Here is a 17,969-nt window from a genome sequence, read left to right as displayed (position 1 = left end):
TCTGAATATTTGCAGCTTTTCCTTGTAGTTTGACACTCTGGTTCGAGTGGAGCATCCTCGCCCCACTAACTGCCACGACTTCTGCCGAATCCTCTCCAGTAGCGACTCCGGTTGGGTGATAACTTTAATAGGTAGTCCCCGGTCCGCCAGGTCCGACGTTGCCTCCTCCACCGTAGCGTAAGTTTTTGTCCCTTCGTCGTAAAAGACTCTCAGCCGAGCTGGATACAGGGTCTGGAATCTGATGTTGTTTTCCTTCAGGACCCTCCGTGTTTCCGTATATTCCTTCCGTCTGGCAAGAATCCCCGGTGCGTCGTCATGGTCTAAACTGATTTTGCAGTTGTTCCACATGAAACCTTTCTTTTGCCATGCTCTTTTAAGCACCTCTTCCTTCGTTCTGTAACTGAGAAATCTGATCAGAATCGATCTGGGCTGGGAGCCTGCCGGAGGCTGTGGTGCCAACGCGCGGTGAGCCCTTTCTATCTGTAGGTCTTTTGCGGCCGGTATATCAAGGTTCTCTCTAAGCAGCTTCTCCACGAAGGGAATCATCAACCCGGGTTTACCTTCGGTTCCTTCGGGAACTCCGTAGATCCTCATATTTTCCCTTCTCGAGCGGCCTTCTTGATCTATTAGCTTCCACTGGAGCTGGTCTTGTAGCTTCAGCATTTCTGCTATCACTTCCTCGGCGCTTTGTAGCTTCTCTTCAATTCCAACAATCCTCGCTTCGGCTTCATCTATCCGCGAGTTAGTTTTTACTATTTCTCCTTTAATATCTTCCAGCTGTTTGCTGTTATCTTGTCGGAACTCGCGAATCTCTCTTTCCCCCTCATTATTTCCGTCCTGGCTTGCCGTGGGGGAGCTAGGCCCTTCGCCTTGCTGCATCTCTTTATGTTTATCAGCCTTCGAAGCGGACTTTTTATTCTTGTTCTTAGACATCATCCTTGCCCCTTTTATTAATATAGTTATGCAATATTAAGTATTTGTCTAAATTCGATTTTGGGGCAGTTTACCTTCTTTTTTGTTGAGAGACCTTTTCCTTACACCGCCATTCCCTTGATGACCCGGAAGTCCCCCCCCTTGTAAATTTTCTCATCCCTTTTTCAATCTTATTGACATCTTTCCTGTAAGTAGGTGACCAGAACTTATGTAGCCTCAGCGATGTTTATATAGCTGCATCCTGTCATCCCAGACCCTGTACTCATTCCCTAACTGATACAGACAAGTTTGCTAAACAGCTGGTCACCCTGTGTTCCAACTTTCAGGGAACTGAGATGCACGTCCTGTCTACTAGATCTCACCTCACTAGACAACTCCAGCCCCAGACTATACTGCTGCAATACAGTTCTGCAAATTACTTCCCCTTACTACTAGTCTATAAACCAGTCATGGTCCTCTCTTGCACCTCTATTCTTCCTAACCTAAAACACATTGGGGCCTCCGCTTACTGGGCACCTGTCTCTCCAACACTGCCATATTCTCAATCATTACCCCACCGCTGAACACCATCACAGGCTGGACAGTCCTTGCAGCTCTCTGAGCCAGCTTGTTGGAGCAGGAGACAATGTCTGGTTTGCAGGGAGAGTCGTCTGAAAGCCACAGACCCAATGAGAGCAGTTAAAGAGGAGTGGCTCTGCTCTGGAGCGTAGCAGGCTCAACGGCAGAGCATTAGGAGAACGGTGCAAAAGTTTACAGCAAACTCACGGAGAGTATTTAAAAAATAATGCTTTATTCAGTTTCCTTTTTGATGGTAAAGTTGCCAGTATCTATGGCTCCAGTCCTTCCCTCTGCTTAGGTCAGTGAATGAGAGGTAAAGGCTCAGTCCAAGCTGATGAAATATTTCCTGCTGCGAGAGCCCCTTCCAGCCAGAGAGGGCACAAAGTCTGCAAGTCAGCAACGGTGTGGTGGCACAGACCTGCGAGTGAGCATCTTGCTTCAGGTCAAACCCACACTACACCAAAAGAATACTGCACCAAACTACCCTGGCACCAGTTCAGTGCCTCCAGGTCAGGCAAGCACCACACAATCCAGGCTCAGTAGTGTAACAGAGCTATCCCATCCTCTGGCAAGGATTCACTCTTCCAGCAGCACTGTGCACAAAGCGTCCTCCTCCTCCACCGTTAAAGTGGCAACTGCTCCATCGTTGAACTCGAACGATGTCCCTCCGTCTACCACCATACAGGCATCCCAGCACCTGGAGCGGATGGCCATTCTGGAGGAACAGCAGAGCAAAGGTTGGGACCTCAGGTTTGTGCAGCACTCAAGACACCATCCAACACCTACAGGCTCTGCCACCCCAAAACCTCAACCATTTCTCCCCCCCTCCCAAATGCTGCCTGCCTTGCTCCACCCTCTTCACTGGAAAGATGGGTTGTGAACAAAGGAATTGGGGTCCTCACAGTAGCCTGGTTGTTTGGCGGCAGGGGAGGGTGAAATGCACCCAGTACTGTTTATTGTTCAAGTCCATTAACTTGCAATCTCCAAACCAGCTCAAGTTAAATTGCATCTACCACTCCTTTGCCCACAGCTCACCGTCCTACAGCTGTGTGCACGTACCCATATGCAAGGTAAAATGTTTATAAAGGCTCAGTCCCTTGTAGAAGGGAAAATCTGACAGCAAGACTGCAGGAAGTTGGAAGGCGACGGGGAGAAGCTCAGAGCCCAGAGACATACGCACTTGCTAGTAAAGCCGCGGTGCAGGGTGCTGGTGAACACTCTGTTTACAATGGGCTCCCGAATGCTAAAGAAAAGCCTCCGCTCCTCGGGGGAGAAGATCAGTGAATCGTTGTAGTGGTCGGTGACTACAAAAGAAAGCAAAGGGTAAGTTCAAACCACACAGTTGTATGTAAGGATATTCTGCCCTGTGTGTCATGCTAGCCATTTCCCACTCAGTTCACAACCCTGGGGATAACAACTGTGCTGGATCCAGACAGACCCATCCAGACCCTCTCCATCTGTTAACTGACAGAGCCTTTTGCAGCACCAATCCCTCACTGTGGGATGTTGCACGAGGGGAGCGACTCACAACAGGAGGGGTGGTACTGGACCTGGTCGGTCAGAATTGCTCATTGGACCCAGGCTTCGAGATACCTCGCAGGACAGGATCCCACATAATGTGAGCTATCTCGCTCAGATGCTGCCATGCCCTTCTGCAACGTGCCAAGGAGATGATTGTACAGGAAGGTGTTGCATAGGGCAGGACCGTGCAGTAGGATTGTAAATGAGCTCACTGACAACCCATTCTGACATATATGGAGTGTGAGGTGTTATAGCCCCTGTTTGAATATCTGAAGGAGATGCTCCTCACGTTCTGGTTACAAGCCCTGTTCTCCTGCTATACAGGCACCCAGTAAAAAGGTGGATCGCTTGGAGAATTTAATGGTGGGTTTGCTCTGGGCCTGGCCAAAATGGCCATTCACAGGTCCAGGCAGTGGCAAGACAGAGGCTCTGCCAGGGCTGACTGCCCCTCTTCCAAGGATCTGTTCATGCCCAGCTGTCCTTGGAGAGGGAGCATGCGGTCACAATGGGTACGGGGGGCGAGATTCTGCGGTGCTGGTCCCTCTCTTCGTGTCCCCCCAAGACTTGACTGTTTTATAGACAGTAATAATGATGCTTGTATTGTAAAAAGGAGCAGTATCTGGGTGGTGATAGGGAGGGAGGCATACTGGGGGCGAGTGGAGAAGAGACGCAAAACGAACAGCACTCACCTTGCTCCACAGACTCTCGATCCATCTGCAGGGCCACGTGGCCTCTCTTCTGTGCTGAGAGCAGAAGGAGAAGGAGGTCACATTAACACCTAGCCCGCAGGCAACCTGCTCTCCGTCTCTGAGGTATTGCACCATCGATTACCATGGCAAACTAAGCTGCTGGTGTAAGAGATAACACTAACACTGACCAGAGACCAGCTGGTCAGCAGGTGGTGGGTTATTTTCTTGCTGACAAAATGTGCTGAATGACAACTGGATCAGCTGGGACCAAAATTCCTTACACATTATATCGATAACTTCAATGCAGGGACCAAAGATTTGTTCGTGCAGAGACAGGCTCGACAGTATGTGGAGATGAGAGTTATGTGGGCAGGTTCACTAAGGGACAGGGGAGAGTGACGTGGGAAAAATGAATATCGGATCGAGTTCTCGGTATTCTCTGGAGGGAGGGTGAGCAGCCAGGTGTCGTGGTCTATGCAGGGACCGGCGATGTGGATAGGGAGTGAGTTTAGGGAGTTAGGTGCAAAGTTGAAGGACAGGACGTCCAGGGTTGCAATCTCAGGATTGCTACCTGTGCCACATGCTAGTGAGGCTAGAAATAGGAAGATAATGTGACTGACAAGAGAAATTAGGGATAGTATCAATTCCAAAGAAGTAGCATACAAATTAGCCAGAGAAAGTGGCTCACCTGAGGACTGGGAGAAATTCAGAGTTCAGCAGAGGAGGACAAAGGGCTTAATTAGGAAGGGGAGAAAAGATTATGAGAGAAAACTGGCGGGGAACATAAAAACGGACTGTAAAAGCTTTTATAGATATGTAAAAAGGAAAAGACTGGTAAAGACAAATGTAGGTCCCCTGCAGACAGAAACAGGTGAATTGATTATGGGGAGCAAGGACATGGCAGACCAATTGAATAATTACTTTGGTTCTGTCTTCACTAAGGAGGACATAAATAATCTTCCAGAAATAGTAAGGGACAGAGGGTCCAGTGAGATGGAGGAACTGAGTGAAATACATGTTAGTAGGGAAGTGGTGTTAGGTAAATTGAAGGGATCGAAGGCAGATAAATCCCCAGGGCCAGATGGTCTGCATCCTAGAGTGCTTAAGGAAGTAGCCCAAGAAATAGTGGATGCATTAGTGATAATTTTTCAAAACTCGTTAGATTCTGGACTAGTTCCTGAGGATTGGAGGGTGGCTAATGTAACCCCACTTTTTAAAAAAGGAGGGAGAGAGAAACCGGGGAATTATAGACCGGTTAGCCTAACGTCGGTGGTGGGGAAACTGCTGGAGTCAGTTATCAAGGATGTGATAACAGCACATTTGGAAAGCGGTGAAATGATCGGACAAAGTCAGCATGGATTTGTGAAAGGAAAATCATGTCTGACGAATCTCATAGAATTTTTTGAGGATGTAACTAGTAGAGTGGATAGGGGAGAACCAGTGGATGTGGTATATTTGGATTTTCAAAAGGCTTTTGACAAGGTCCCACACAGGAGATTAGTGTGCAAACTTAAAGCACACGGTATTGGGTGTAAGGTATTGGTGTGGGTGGAGAATTGGTTAGCAGACAGGAAGCAAAGAGTGGGAATAAACGGGACCTTTTCAGAATGGCAGGCGGTGACTAGTGGGGTACCGCAAGGCTCAGTGCTGGGACCCCAGTTGTTTACAATATATATTAATGACTTGGATGAGGGAATTAAATGCAGCATCTCCAAGTTTGCGGATGACATGAAGCTGGGTGGCAGTGTTAGCAGTGAGGAGGATGCTAAGAGGATGCAGGGTGACTTGGATAGGTTGGGTGAGTGGGCAAATTCATGGCAGATGCAATTTAATGTGGATAAATGTGAAGTTATCCACTTTGGTGGCAAAAATAGGAAAACAGATTATTATCTGAATGGTGGCCAATTAGGAAAAGGGGAGGTGCAACGAGACCTGGGTGTCATTATACTCCAGTCATTGAAAGTGGGCATGCAGGTACAGCAGGCGGTGAAAAAGGCAAATGGTATGCTGGCATTTATAGCGAGAGGATTCGAGTACAGGAGCAGGGAGGTACTACTGCAGTTGTACAAGGCCTTGGTGAGACCACACCTGGAGTATTGTGTGCAGTTTTGGTCCCCTAATCTGAGGAAAGACATCTTTGCCATAGAGGGAGTACAAAGAAGGTTCACCAGATTGATTCCTGGGATGGCAGGACTTTCATATGAAGAAAGACTGGATGAACTGGGCTTGTACTCGTTGGAATTTAGAAGATTGAGGGGGGATCTGATTGAAACGTATAAGATCCTAAAGGGATTGGACAGGCTGGATGCAGGAAGATTGTTCCCGATGTTGGGGAAGTCCAGAACGAGGGGTCACAGTTTGAGGATAGAGGGGAAGCCTTTTAGGACCGAGATTAGGAAAAACTTCTTCACACAGAGAGTGGTGAATCTGTGGAATTCTCTGCCACAGGAAACAGTTGAGGCCAGTTCATTGGCTATGTTTAAGAGGGAGTTAGATATGGCCCTTGTGGCTACAGGGGTCAGGGGGTATGGAGGGAAGGCTGGGGCGGGGTTCTGAGTTGGATGATCAGCCATGATCATAATAAATGGCGGTGCAGGCTCGAAGGGCCGAATGGCCTACTCCTGCACCTATTGTCTATGTTTCTATGTTTCTATAATGCAGCTAAATACGTGGCTAAGGAGATGGTGCAGGAGGGAGGGCTTCATGTTTCTGCACAATTGGGTTTTGTTCCAGGGAAGGCAGAACCTGTTCCGACGGAATGGTTTGCACCTGAACTGGAGGGGGACTAACATCCTTGCGGGTAGGTTTGCTAGTGCTGCTCCAGGGGGTTTAAACTAGATTTGCAGGGGGAGGGGAACCAGAGTGTTAGAGCAGATAGTGAGATGGAAGAGGATAAAGGTCATGAGAGGACTGCATGTACAGACAAATCAAAGATTTGTACATGATAGAAATGTTCATAGGTGCATCTATTTCAATGCAAGGAGTATTGTAGGTAAGGCAGATAAGCTTCGGGTGTGGATTGGCACGTGGGATTACGACATTATTGCTACTAGTGAGACTTGGTTGCAGGAGGGGCAGAACTGGCAGCTTAATGTTCAGGGGTTCCGTTGTTTCAGACGTGATAGAGGGGGAGGGGTGGCATTACTAGTCAGGGAGAATATCACAGCTGTGCATAGACAGGACAGCCTGGAGGGCTTGTCTACAGAGGCCATATGGGTGGAGCTGAGGAACAGGAAAGGTGTGACCGCACTAATAGGGTTGTATTATAGACCGCCCAATTGTCAGAGAGGATTGGAGGAGCAAATCTGTAGACAGCAGACCGATGTAAGAAACAAAGTTTTAATAGTAGGGGATTTTAACTTTCCACATATTGACTGGGACTCCCACACTGTGAAAGGGCTAGATGGTTTGGAGTTTGTCAAATGTGTTCAGGAAAGTTTTTTAAAAAAATCATAATGTAGAGGTACCAACGAGAGAGGATGCAATACTTGATTTCCTGTTAGGGAACCAGACAGGTCAGGTGACAGAAGTATGTGTAGGCGAATATTTTGGGTCCAGTGACCATAATGTCATTAGTTTCAAGTTAATTAATGGATAAGCTTCTGCCAAAAACTATTCTGATTGAATCTTAGCTTAGGGTCAATGGCGGTGCGAATCCTGTTCAAGATCATCTGATTGTATAGCTTTGCTAAGATGCAGGTCAAGCTGATAGCTGACTTTGTGAAGGATCCAGACTTGGGGACTGGGATAATGTTTGACAGTGACCACTGTTCTCATCTGTCGCCTTTCACCAGTGCTGTATTACATATGTCCAGCAAAATGTCGTCCAGGTCGCAGTTTTTCAGGACATCTGGTGGTATCCCATCTGGTCCAGCGCTCCTGCCCTGTCCGGTGAATAGGCTGTCATCGATGTCGACTTGTGTTAGTATCGTGGTTATGTCCTCTTCTTCTGTGATCGTTGGAGGGCTTCCCAGCAGGATCTTCAAGTGGGAAAACCAACAGTACTTGCTCTCCGTAGAATCATCAAGGAAGCCAAGAAGAGCCACCTATAGCTGTGCTTACTTTCATTGATTTTCGCAAAGCTTTTGACTCCATTCACCGAGGTAAAATGCTGAAGATCCTGAAAGCTTACGGAGTGCCAGACCATCTACTGAGAGCAATAGAGTCCAGCTATACCAAAACCATGGTGAAAGTTGTATCACCAGACAGAGAAACAGCAGTGTTCGAGCTCCTAGCTGGTGTGCTGCAAGGAGACACTCTGGCACCCTACATCTTTATAATCGTCCTTGATTGCGTTCTACGTCAAGCTACCAAAGATCATGACAAGCAACACACATCAAAGTTGCTGGCGAATGCAGCAGGCCAGGCAGCATCTCTAGGAAGAGGTGCAGTCGACGTTTCAGGCCGAGACCCTTCGTCAGGACTAACTGAAGGAAGAGTGAGTAAGAGATTTGAAAGTGGGAGGGGGGAGATCCGTAATGATAGGAGAAGACAGGAGGGGGAGGGATGGAGCCAAGAGCTGGACAGGTGATTGGCAAAAGGGATATGAGAGGATCATGGGACAGGAGGCCCAGGGAGAAGGAAAAGGCGGGGGGGGGGAGCCCAGAGGATGGGCAAGGGGTATAGTCAGAGGGAGAAAAAGGAGAGAGAGAGAAGAAGAATGTGTGTATATAAATAAATAACGGATGGGGTACCGGGGGAGGTGGGGCATTAGCAGAAGTTAGAGAAGTCGATGTTCATGCCATCAGGTTGGAGGCTACCCAGACGGAATACAAGGTGTTGTTCCTCCAACCTGAGTGTGGCTTCATCTTTACAGTAGAGGAGGCCGTGGATAGACATGTCAGAATGGGAATGGGACGTGGAATTAAAATGTGGTCACTGGGAGATCCTTCTTTCTCTTGCGGACAGAATGTAGGTGTTCATGAGATCATGACAAGCTTGGTTTTACCATAAAACCAGGACGAACCAAAAGGGTCAGACCAGTTATGCTCACAGATCTCGATTTTGCAGATGACATAGTCCTGCTCTTTGACCAGATGAAGGAAGCACAGCAGCTACTGACAAAAGTGGAAATTGAGTGCAATAAAGTTGGACTTCACCTAAACGCTAAAAAGACAGAGTACATGGCGTTTAACTGTGACGAAGGTACTCTTAAGACCGTAAAGTATAATACCACTAAGAAAGTCTTTGACTAAAGGTACCTCGGGTCAAAAATGATGAGTTCGGAGAAGGACATAAGGATACGGAAGGCGCTGGTGTAGAGGGTTATGAATGACATGAAGGAAATCTGGAAGTCAAACCTGACCAAAGGGTTTAAAAAGAGGATCTTCATAGCAGTCAGAGTCCATTGTCACGTACGGATGCGAGACGTGGACACTCACCAAGACTATGTGAAAGTCTCTAGATGGTTGCTATACGCGAATGCTCCAGATGGCTCTTCATGTAAGTTGGCAACAGCACATGACGAACGTCGAGCTCTATGACGACTTACTGATGCTCACCACTAAAATTGAGGTGAGAAGACTGCAACTAGCGGGGCATTGTCTACGCCACCCCGAGCTACTTGCCAGCCTAGTCATCATATGGGAGCCCAAGCATGGGAGGATGAACCCTGGGCGCCCTCCCAAGACTATGGTCAACACGCTCTTAGAAGACAGCAGCGCAGCTGATGTAGATGAACTGAACACACTGATGAGGGAGAGGGAGAAGTGGAGAGTCCATCATCGCGCCTGATGCCGGCCCCCTAGGCCTGAGTCGACTCACTGCTGCGTATGGATAAGGACAGGTCTGGTCCCCAAGTTGAGATTCTAAATTGGAGAAGGGCAAATTTTGTGGAAATGAGAAAGGCTCTAGGAAGAGTGGATTGGGATAAATTGTTTTCTGGCAAGGATGTGCTCAGTAAGTGGAAGGCCTTCAAAGGTGAAATTTTGAGAGTGCAGAGTTTGCATGTTCCTGCCAGGATTAAAGGCAAAGTCAACAGGCACAGGGAACCTTGGTTTTCAAGGGATGTAGGTGATCTGGTTAAGAAAAAGAGAGAGGTGTTTGGCAGGTATAGGCAACAAGGAACAAATGAGGTACTTGGAAGAGTATAGAAAATGTAAGAAAATACTAAAGAAGGAAATCAGGAAGGCAAAAAGAAGAAATGAGGTTGTTTTGGCAGATAATGTGTAGGTAAACCCGAAGGGTTTCTACAAGTATATTAAGAGTAAAAGGATAGTAAGGGACAAAATTGGTCCCCTAGAAGATCAGAGTGGTTGTCTATGTGTGGAGCCTCACGAGATGGGGGAGATCTTAAACAGTTTTTTTGCATCAGTATTTACTCAGGAAACTGGCATAGCGTATATGGAAGGAAGGGAAACAAACAGCAGTGTCATGGAACATTGGAACATACGGAGATTAAAGAGGAGGAGGAGCTTGCTGCCTTACAGTGAATAAAGGTAGATAAATCCCCTGGGCCTGACATGATATTTCCTCGGACATTGAGAGAGACTAGTGTAGAAAGTGCAGGGGCCCTGGCAGAAATATTTAAAATGTCCTTAGCCATGGGTACGGTGCTGGAGGGTTGGAGGGTAGCTCATGTTGTTCCGTTGTTTAAAAAGGCTCCAAAAGTAAACCAGGTAATTACAGGCCGGTGAGCCTGACATCAGTAGTAGGTAAATTATTGGAAGGTGTTCTGAGAGATTGGATATACAAGTATTTGGACAGCCAAGGGCTGATTAGGGATAGTCAGCATGGCTTTGTGCGTGGCAGATCGTGTTTAACGAATCTTGTAGAGTTTTTCGAGGAGGTTACCAAGAAAGCAGATGAAGGAAAGGCTGTGGATGTTGTCGACGGCCTTTGACAAGGTCCCACATGGGAGGTTAGTTCAGAAGGTTCAGTCACTAGGTATCCATGGAGAGGTTGTAAACTGGATTTGAAATTGGCTGTGTGGGAGAGACAGAGAGTGGTAGTGGATGATTGCTTCTCATACTGGAGGCCTGTGACTAGTGGTGTGCCTCAGGGATCTGTGCTGGGATCATTGTTGTTTGTTGTCTATATCAATGATCTAGATGATAATGTGGTAAATTGGATCAGCAAGTTTGCTGATGACACTAAAATTGGAGGCATTGTGGACAGCGAGGAAGGCCTTCAAAGCTTACAGAGGGATCTGGACCAACTTGAAAAATGGGCCAGAAAATGGCAAATGGAATTTAACGCAAACGAGTGTAAGGTGTTGCATTTTGGAAGGACAAATCAAGGAAGGACATACACAGTAAATGGTAGGGCACTGAGGAGTACGAAGGAACAAAGAGATCTGGGAGTTCAGATACATAATTCCCTGGAAGTGGCGTCACAGGTAGACAAGGTTGTAAAGAAGGCTTTTGGCATCCTGGCATTCATAAATCAAAGTATTGAGTATAGGAGTTGCGATGTTATGGTGAGGTTGTGTAAGACATTGGTGAGGCCAAATTTGGAGTATTGTGTGCAGTTCTGGTCACCTAACTATAGGAAGGATATCAGTAAGATTGAAAGAGTGCAGAGAAGATTTACTAGGATGTTGCCGGGTCTTCAGGAGTTGAGTTACAGGGAAAGATTGAACAGGTTAGGACTTTATTCCTTGGAGCGGAGAAGAATGAGGGGAGAGTAAATGTGAATAGGCTCTTTTCACTTAGATTAGGAGAGATAAATATGAGAGGACATGGCTTTAGGGTGAAAGGGGAAAGGTTTAGGGGGAACTTCTTCACTCAGAGAGTGGTGGGAGTGTGGAACGAGCTGCCATCTGACGTAAATGCAAGCTCACTCTTTAGTTTTAAGAATAAATTGGATAGATACATGGGTGGCAGAGGTCTGGAGGGTTATGGACTGGGTTCAGGTCAATGGGACTAGCGGAATAAAGTTTTGGCACAGACTAGAAGGGCCGAATGGCCTGTTTTCTGTGCTGTAGTGTTCTATGAAAAAGCTTGGGGTGAGAGGGTAGAGGGGTGGAATGGAGATGGGTATAGGTATAGGAGATTGTGGGTGTGGATTTCTAAGTATAGTAGTGAACACTTTGTACTCAGGGTGCAGGGTGTATTTGTATGACCACAGTCTGTCCACCTGGGCCACACTTCTGCTCCCCTGGTCAGTTCGAGTCTGTTGAGGGCCGAACCGCACCAGTGAGGGACAAATCTGGGCAAACCCAGCCAGACAGCCAGGTCCTCTTCACTGTCAAATCAATGTAGTGTAATGGCACCATCTCAGCGTCACAAAGCACAGAAACAGGCCATTCAGCCCATCTCATCCATACTAATTGCCCATCTGAGTAAGTCCCATTTGCCCAAGTTTGACGCAAATCTTTTGCTTCAAGGACTTGCCCAAACCTCTTAAATTATAATTAAACGTACCTCAACCACTTCTCCTGGCAGCTCATTCCATACTTTCCCCACTTTCTCCATCCCCAATGTGGAAAAAATTGTCCCTCAGGTCCCCTTTGAATCTTTCTCCTCCCATCTTAAACCCATTTACCTGTACTCCTCTGTTCTACATTTCCCAGGGCTGTTCTGGTTCACCTTACCAAATTAGAACACCTTGCAACTGTCCAAGTTAAATTCTATCTTCCAGTCAGCTCGGTTCTCCTCGGTCTGAGCTGGAACTAACCAGGATTGGTAACTAGCCACAGGGTCCTTGCCTATTCTTCCCACTATTGAGGACATTGTTACAAAGAGATGCCTCCTGAAGACAGTATCCATCATCAAGAACTTTCTCCAGTCAGGACATGTCCCCTTCTCATTTCTACCTCCAGGGAAAATGTGCAGGAGCCTGAAGACACACACTTAATGTTTTTGGAACAGCACCATTAGATTTCTGAGCAATCCATCATTATTCCTTTTTGGGTTTTTTTTTGTAATTTTATATCTTTGCTGCTGCAAAGCTACAGATTTTAGGCCATGTCAGTGACAATAAATCTGATTCTGAGCTGTGCGTCATACTCACCAATCAGTAAAAGATCTTCCACCTCCTGACTGGCCAACTTGTTAATGTTGTAAGACCTGAGAGAGAGAGAGTGGGAGCAAGTCACAAAATGCAACTCATACTTTGCCTTCATTTCAACCACCAACCTGACCCTGATGCAAGACAGTTCCATATCCCTCTAAACCTTTCTAATCCATGTACCCGAACAGTTCATTCCACTTCCACGTCACCCTTTATTTAGCTTGTACCCTCAGTTTCTTATTAAATATCTTCCCAAATCTGGAACTAATGCAATGAGCATTCACCCTGTATGTCCCCTCTAAACACCTCTATATTATACCCCTCAATCTCCTATGTTCCTTTTAACTTCGTCCCTCAAGTCCTACCAACATCCTTACAAATCCCAGTTGCTTGAAAGTGGAGTCACAGGCAGACAAGGTGAAGTCAGTAAGGGTGTCACAGGTTACAGGGGGAAGGCAGGAGAGTGGAGGTGAGAGGGATAAGAAATCAGCCATGATTGCCACAGTTGCTACTCCACCTGTCTGTAACCGAACAGGGCCACAGTATAACCCAGTATGGGGGAGGACCTGGTGACTGACAGCCTCAACCCTCAGCCCTCAGTGACAGGGAGCTGATCAGGAAATTCTTTCTGCAGTTCAAATACATCCCCAGGCCCCACCATCATACCAGGCCCTGGATCCAGTCCCGGTGCAGACATTGAGACCAGAATTCTTGTGCTTCTCCCAGGGTCCATTGTCAATGGAGATCTCATAGTATGATGGCCTGGGGTGGGGGGAAAAGAGGACAGCACTGTTGATATACTGTGTTGGAAGGAGGAAGGGACAGGGGAGGCGAGGGCTGAGTGCAGACTGGAGTAGATCCAGCGAGATGGCTGGGGGGTTGGAGCCGCAGAGGGTGTTCGGTAACTCACCGGGATGACAGCGATTCTCCCACAAACACCTCATTGAGGGCCCTGACCGGCAGCAGCTCAGGCTGATCACTCACCCGACTGCCCACACCTGTGGGGACCAGACCAGATTCAGTAACACAGCAAAATCTGCAGAGAACACACACAAAAAAATGCTGCTGAACGCAGCAGGCCAGGCAGCATCTCTAGGAAGAGGTACAGTCGACGTTTCAGGCTGAGACCCTTCGTCAGGACTAACTGAAGGAAGAGTTAGTAAGAGATTTGAAAGTGGGAAAGAGAGGGGAGATCCAAAATGATAGGAGAAGACAGGAAGGGGAGGGATGGAGCCAAGAGCTGGACAGGTGATAGGCAAAAGGGGATACGAGAGGATCATGGGACAGGAGGTCCGGGAAGAAAGACGGGGAGGGAAGAAGCTCAGAGGTTGGGCAAGGGGTATAGTGAGAGGGACAGAGGGAGAAAAAGGAGACAGCGAGAGAAAAAAATAATAAATAAATAACAGATGGGGTACGAAGGGGAGGTGGGGCATTAACGGAAGTTGGAGAAGTCAATGTTCATGCCATCAGGTTGGAGGCTACCTGATGTCTCGCCAATACATACAAGGCCGCATCGGGAGCACCGGATGCAGTATATCACCCCAGCTGACTCACAGGTGACGTGTCGCCTCACCTGGAAGGACTGTCTGGGGCCCTGAATAGTGGTAAGGGAGGAAGTGTAAAGGCATGTGTAGCACTTATTCCGCTTACAAGGATAAGTGCCAGGTGGGAGATCGGTGAGGAGGGATGGGGGGGGGGGAACGAATGGACAAGGGAGTCGTGTAGGAAGCGATCCCTGCAGAAAGCAGAGAGGGGGGGGGGAAGCCACAGTCAGGTTGGAGGAGCAACACCTCATATACTGTCCGAAATGATAGCAGACAGGAGGGGGAGGGATGGAGCCAAGAGCTGGACAGGTGATTGGCAAAAGGGATACGAGAGGATCATGGGACAGGAGGTCCGGGGAGAAGGAAAAGGGGGGGGGAACCCAGAGGGTGGGCAAGGAGTATAGTCAGAAAGAGAAAAGGGAGAGCGAGAGAAAGAATGTGTATATATAAATAAGTAACAGATGGGGTACCAGGGGGAGGTCGATGTTCATGCCATCAGGTTGGAGGATACCCAGACGGAATATAAGGTGTTGTTCCTCCAACCTGAGTGTGGCTTCATCTTTACAGTAGAGGAGGCCGTAGATAGACATGTCAGAATGGGAATGGGATGTGGAATTAAAATGTGTGGCCACTGGGAGATCCTGCTTTCTCTGGCGGACAGAGTGTAGGTGTTCAGCAAAGCGGTCTCCCAGTCTGCGTCGGGTCTCGCCAATATATAAAAGGCCACATCGGGAGCACCGGACGCAGTATATCACCCCAGCCAACTCACAGGTGCAGCGTCACCTCACCTGGAAGGACTGGGGCCTTGAATGGTGGTAAGGGAGGAAGTGTAAGGGCATGATAAGTGCCGGGAGGGAGATCAGTGGGGAGGGATGGGGGGGACGAATGGACAAGGGAGTTGCGTAGGGAGTGATCCCTGCAGACCCGGAGGCTGGTGGGGTGGTAGGTGAGCACAAGGGGAACCCTATTCCTAGTGGGATGGCAGGAGGATGGGGTGAAAGCAAATGTACATGAAATGGGGGAGATGCGTTTGAGAGCAGAGTTGGTGGTGGTGGAAGGGAAGCCCTTTTCTTTAAAAGGAGGAGGACATCTCCTTCGTTCTGGAATAAAAAGCCTCATCCTGAGAGCAGATGTGGCGGAGATGGAGGATGGCATTTTTGCAAGAGACAGGGTGAGAAGAGGAATAGTCCGGATAGCTGTGAGAGTCAGTAGGCTTATAATAGACATCAGTAGATAAGCTGTCTCCAGAGATAGAGACAGAAAGATCAAGAAAGGGGAGGGAAGAGTCACAAAATGGCAAAGTTAATGAAATCAACGAGCTCAGCATGCGTGCAGGAAGCAGCGCCAATGCAGTTGTCGATGTAGCAAAGGAGAAGTTGGAGACGGATACCAGTATGGGGTTGGAATCTGGAGATGCTGGAAATCCAAAACAACACACACAGAATGCTGGAGGAACTCAGCAGGTCAGGCAGCATCTACGGAAAAGAGTACAGTTGACATTTTGGTCTCAGAACCTTCATCAGGACTGGAAAGGAAGGGGTGAAGTCAATGGTGAAAGGAATACGGGGCTGGGGAAGGGGGATCCTGTAAGAGAGGACAGAAGACCATGGAAGAAAGGGAAGGGGGATGAACACCAGAGGGAGGTGATGGGCAGCTAAGGAGATGAGGGGAGAGGGAGACAGAAGAATAGGGAATGGTGGGGGGAAGGGGGGAAATTACCAGTTTGAGAAATCGATGTTCATGCCATCAGGTCGGAGATTACCCAGATGGAATATAAGGTGTTGTTCCTCTAACCTGACAGTGGCCTCATCAGAATCTATACATTACCGATGCCGCAAACTTCAGGCCTCGTACATTACCCGGTATCACTGTTTCAGACCCCACACGTTACCCAGTGTTGCCATACGACAGACTCCATGCGTTACTAGTAGCAGTATGTGTCAGACCTATACACTACCATTGTTCGTGGCCTTGCGATGGGCCGTGGTGTGCTGCTCCAGGCTCAGCTGCTGCTCATGCAGGTCCACGGGGGTGGCATTGAACCCCACCCCTTCCAGGCAAATCCTGATCCTCTGCCTCCACTGCCACCTGCAGGGAGAGGAAACGGGCAGTGAGTGGGGCTGTGCTGTGTCTCTTTCCCCACTCCTGTATGGGGTCAGCAGCAATGAAGCAGAATACGAACCCGCCTCCAACAGCCTCCCGGATCACTGAGCACTCTCCCCAGGCAGGTGACATGTAAACATGAACGGAACCCATACCCTCGCATAAAGGGTTTGTGCTACTTTGGTAGCAATGAGATGTCTCCTCTTTATTACCATCAGCAAGGAGATACAGGAGCATGAAGATGGTCAAGGTTTTAGTCATAGTCATACTTTATTGATCCCAAGGGAAAATGGCTATAGGAATAACTTCTCCCTCTTTGCCATCAGATTTCTGAATGTACAATGAACCCATCAACACTCTATCAGTATTCCTTTGCTTTTGCACTATTATAGTAATATATCTGCCACAAAACAACAAATTTCGCATCATTCAAGTCAGTGATAAACCAGATTCTGATTCTCCAGTGGCAGGGTGGGTTGGGAGCATACCACAGTACCATGTCAGCAAGAGGAAGGGTTGAAAAGACAAGGGATTCTGAGGGGAAGGACAGACAGGCCCATGTTAATGAACACAATGACACTGATGGGCTAACGTGTGTTTATTTCAACACAAGGAGTATGATAGGTAAGACAATGAATTTAGAGTCTGGATCAGTACAGGTGTGATGACATCCTGAATTATAGAAACATAGAAACATAGAAAATAGGTGCAGGAGTAGGCCATTCGGCCCTTCGAGCCTGCACCGCCATTTATTATGATCATGGCTGATCATCCAACTCAGAACCCAGCCTTCCCTCCATACCCCCTGACCCCTGTAGCCACAAGGGCCATATCTAACTTCCTTTTAAACATAGCTAATGAACTGGCCTCAACAGTTTGCTGTGGCAGAGAATTCCACAGATTCACCACTCTCTGTGTGAAGAAGTTTTTCCTAACCTCTGTCCTAAAAGGCTTCCCCTCTATCCTCAAACTGTGACCCCTCGTTCTAGACCTCCCCAACATCGGGAACAATCTTCCCGCATCTAGCCTGTCCAATCCCTTTAGGATCTTATACGTTTCAATCAGATCCCCCCTCAATCTTCTAAATTCCAACGAGTACAAGCCCAGTTCATCCAGTCTTTCTTCATATGAAAGACCTGCCATCCCAGGAATCAATCTGGTGAACCTTCTTTGTACTCCCTCTATGGCAAAGATGTCTTTCCTCAGATTAGGGGACCAAAACTGCACACAATACTCCAGGTGTGGTCTCACCAAGGCCTTGTACAACTGCAGTAGTACCTCCCTGCTCCTGTACTCGAATCCTCTCGCTATAATCCCTTATGGACTGTGCTTTTAAAAAGAGAGAGAGTGCGTGCAGCTCTACACCACCAACAACTTGTTATTGAGAGAGAGAGGCAAAGACTGCTCACAGTTTGTTTGGAATTTCTGCAAGGACACTGCCAGCTTCTGAGTTCCTACAGAGACAGAAGGGAGGATCTACTTGATGGACAGCTGGTGTTCAGCACAACAGTATTTAAACCAGCGTAATTGCTCGTTTCACAGGACACGCAGACGCACTAAGGTGTAAAGTTACCACTATCCTGTTCAGGTGCCCACGAGTGCGGGACTGAGGATCGATTGTGAGGTATCGATCTGTGATTATTAGTGCGTGAAAGAGTGACCCTGTGGA

The 17,969-nt window shown here is 47.9% G+C and overlaps 1 protein-coding gene across 3 annotated transcripts in view; it reads right to left on the bottom strand.

Moving 5' to 3' along the window:
* Positions 1–1,708: 1,708 nt before the first annotated feature.
* nadk2 (NAD kinase 2, mitochondrial) overlaps positions 1,709–17,969 on the bottom strand; it is a 63,984-nt gene continuing 47,723 nt past the window's right edge. For 2 of the 3 annotated variants that reach the window (XM_063049667.1, XM_063049668.1), the window contains 7 exons: positions 16,155–16,285; positions 13,564–13,651; positions 13,320–13,415; positions 12,654–12,709; positions 3,702–3,755; positions 2,672–2,795; positions 1,711–2,206 (listed from right to left, as the gene is read on the bottom strand). In XM_063049667.1, the coding sequence (XP_062905737.1) occupies positions 2,068–2,206; positions 2,672–2,795; positions 3,702–3,755; positions 12,654–12,709; positions 13,320–13,415; positions 13,564–13,651; positions 16,155–16,285 (688 nt within the window). In that variant the 3' untranslated portion in view covers positions 1,711–2,067. Of the gene's footprint in view, positions 2,207–2,671; positions 2,796–3,701; positions 3,756–12,653; positions 12,710–13,319; positions 13,416–13,563; positions 13,652–16,154; positions 16,286–17,969 lie in introns of all 3 variants that reach the window. The other variant, XM_063049666.1, reaches the window with a different exon arrangement.

The sequence above is a fragment of the Mobula hypostoma genome, chromosome 5, assembly GCF_963921235.1.
Source record: "Mobula hypostoma chromosome 5, sMobHyp1.1, whole genome shotgun sequence".
NCBI lineage: Eukaryota > Metazoa > Chordata > Chondrichthyes > Myliobatiformes > Myliobatidae > Mobula > Mobula hypostoma.
Note: the sequence above shows the minus strand (reverse complement) of the source record. Positions and strands in the feature narration are given on the sequence as shown.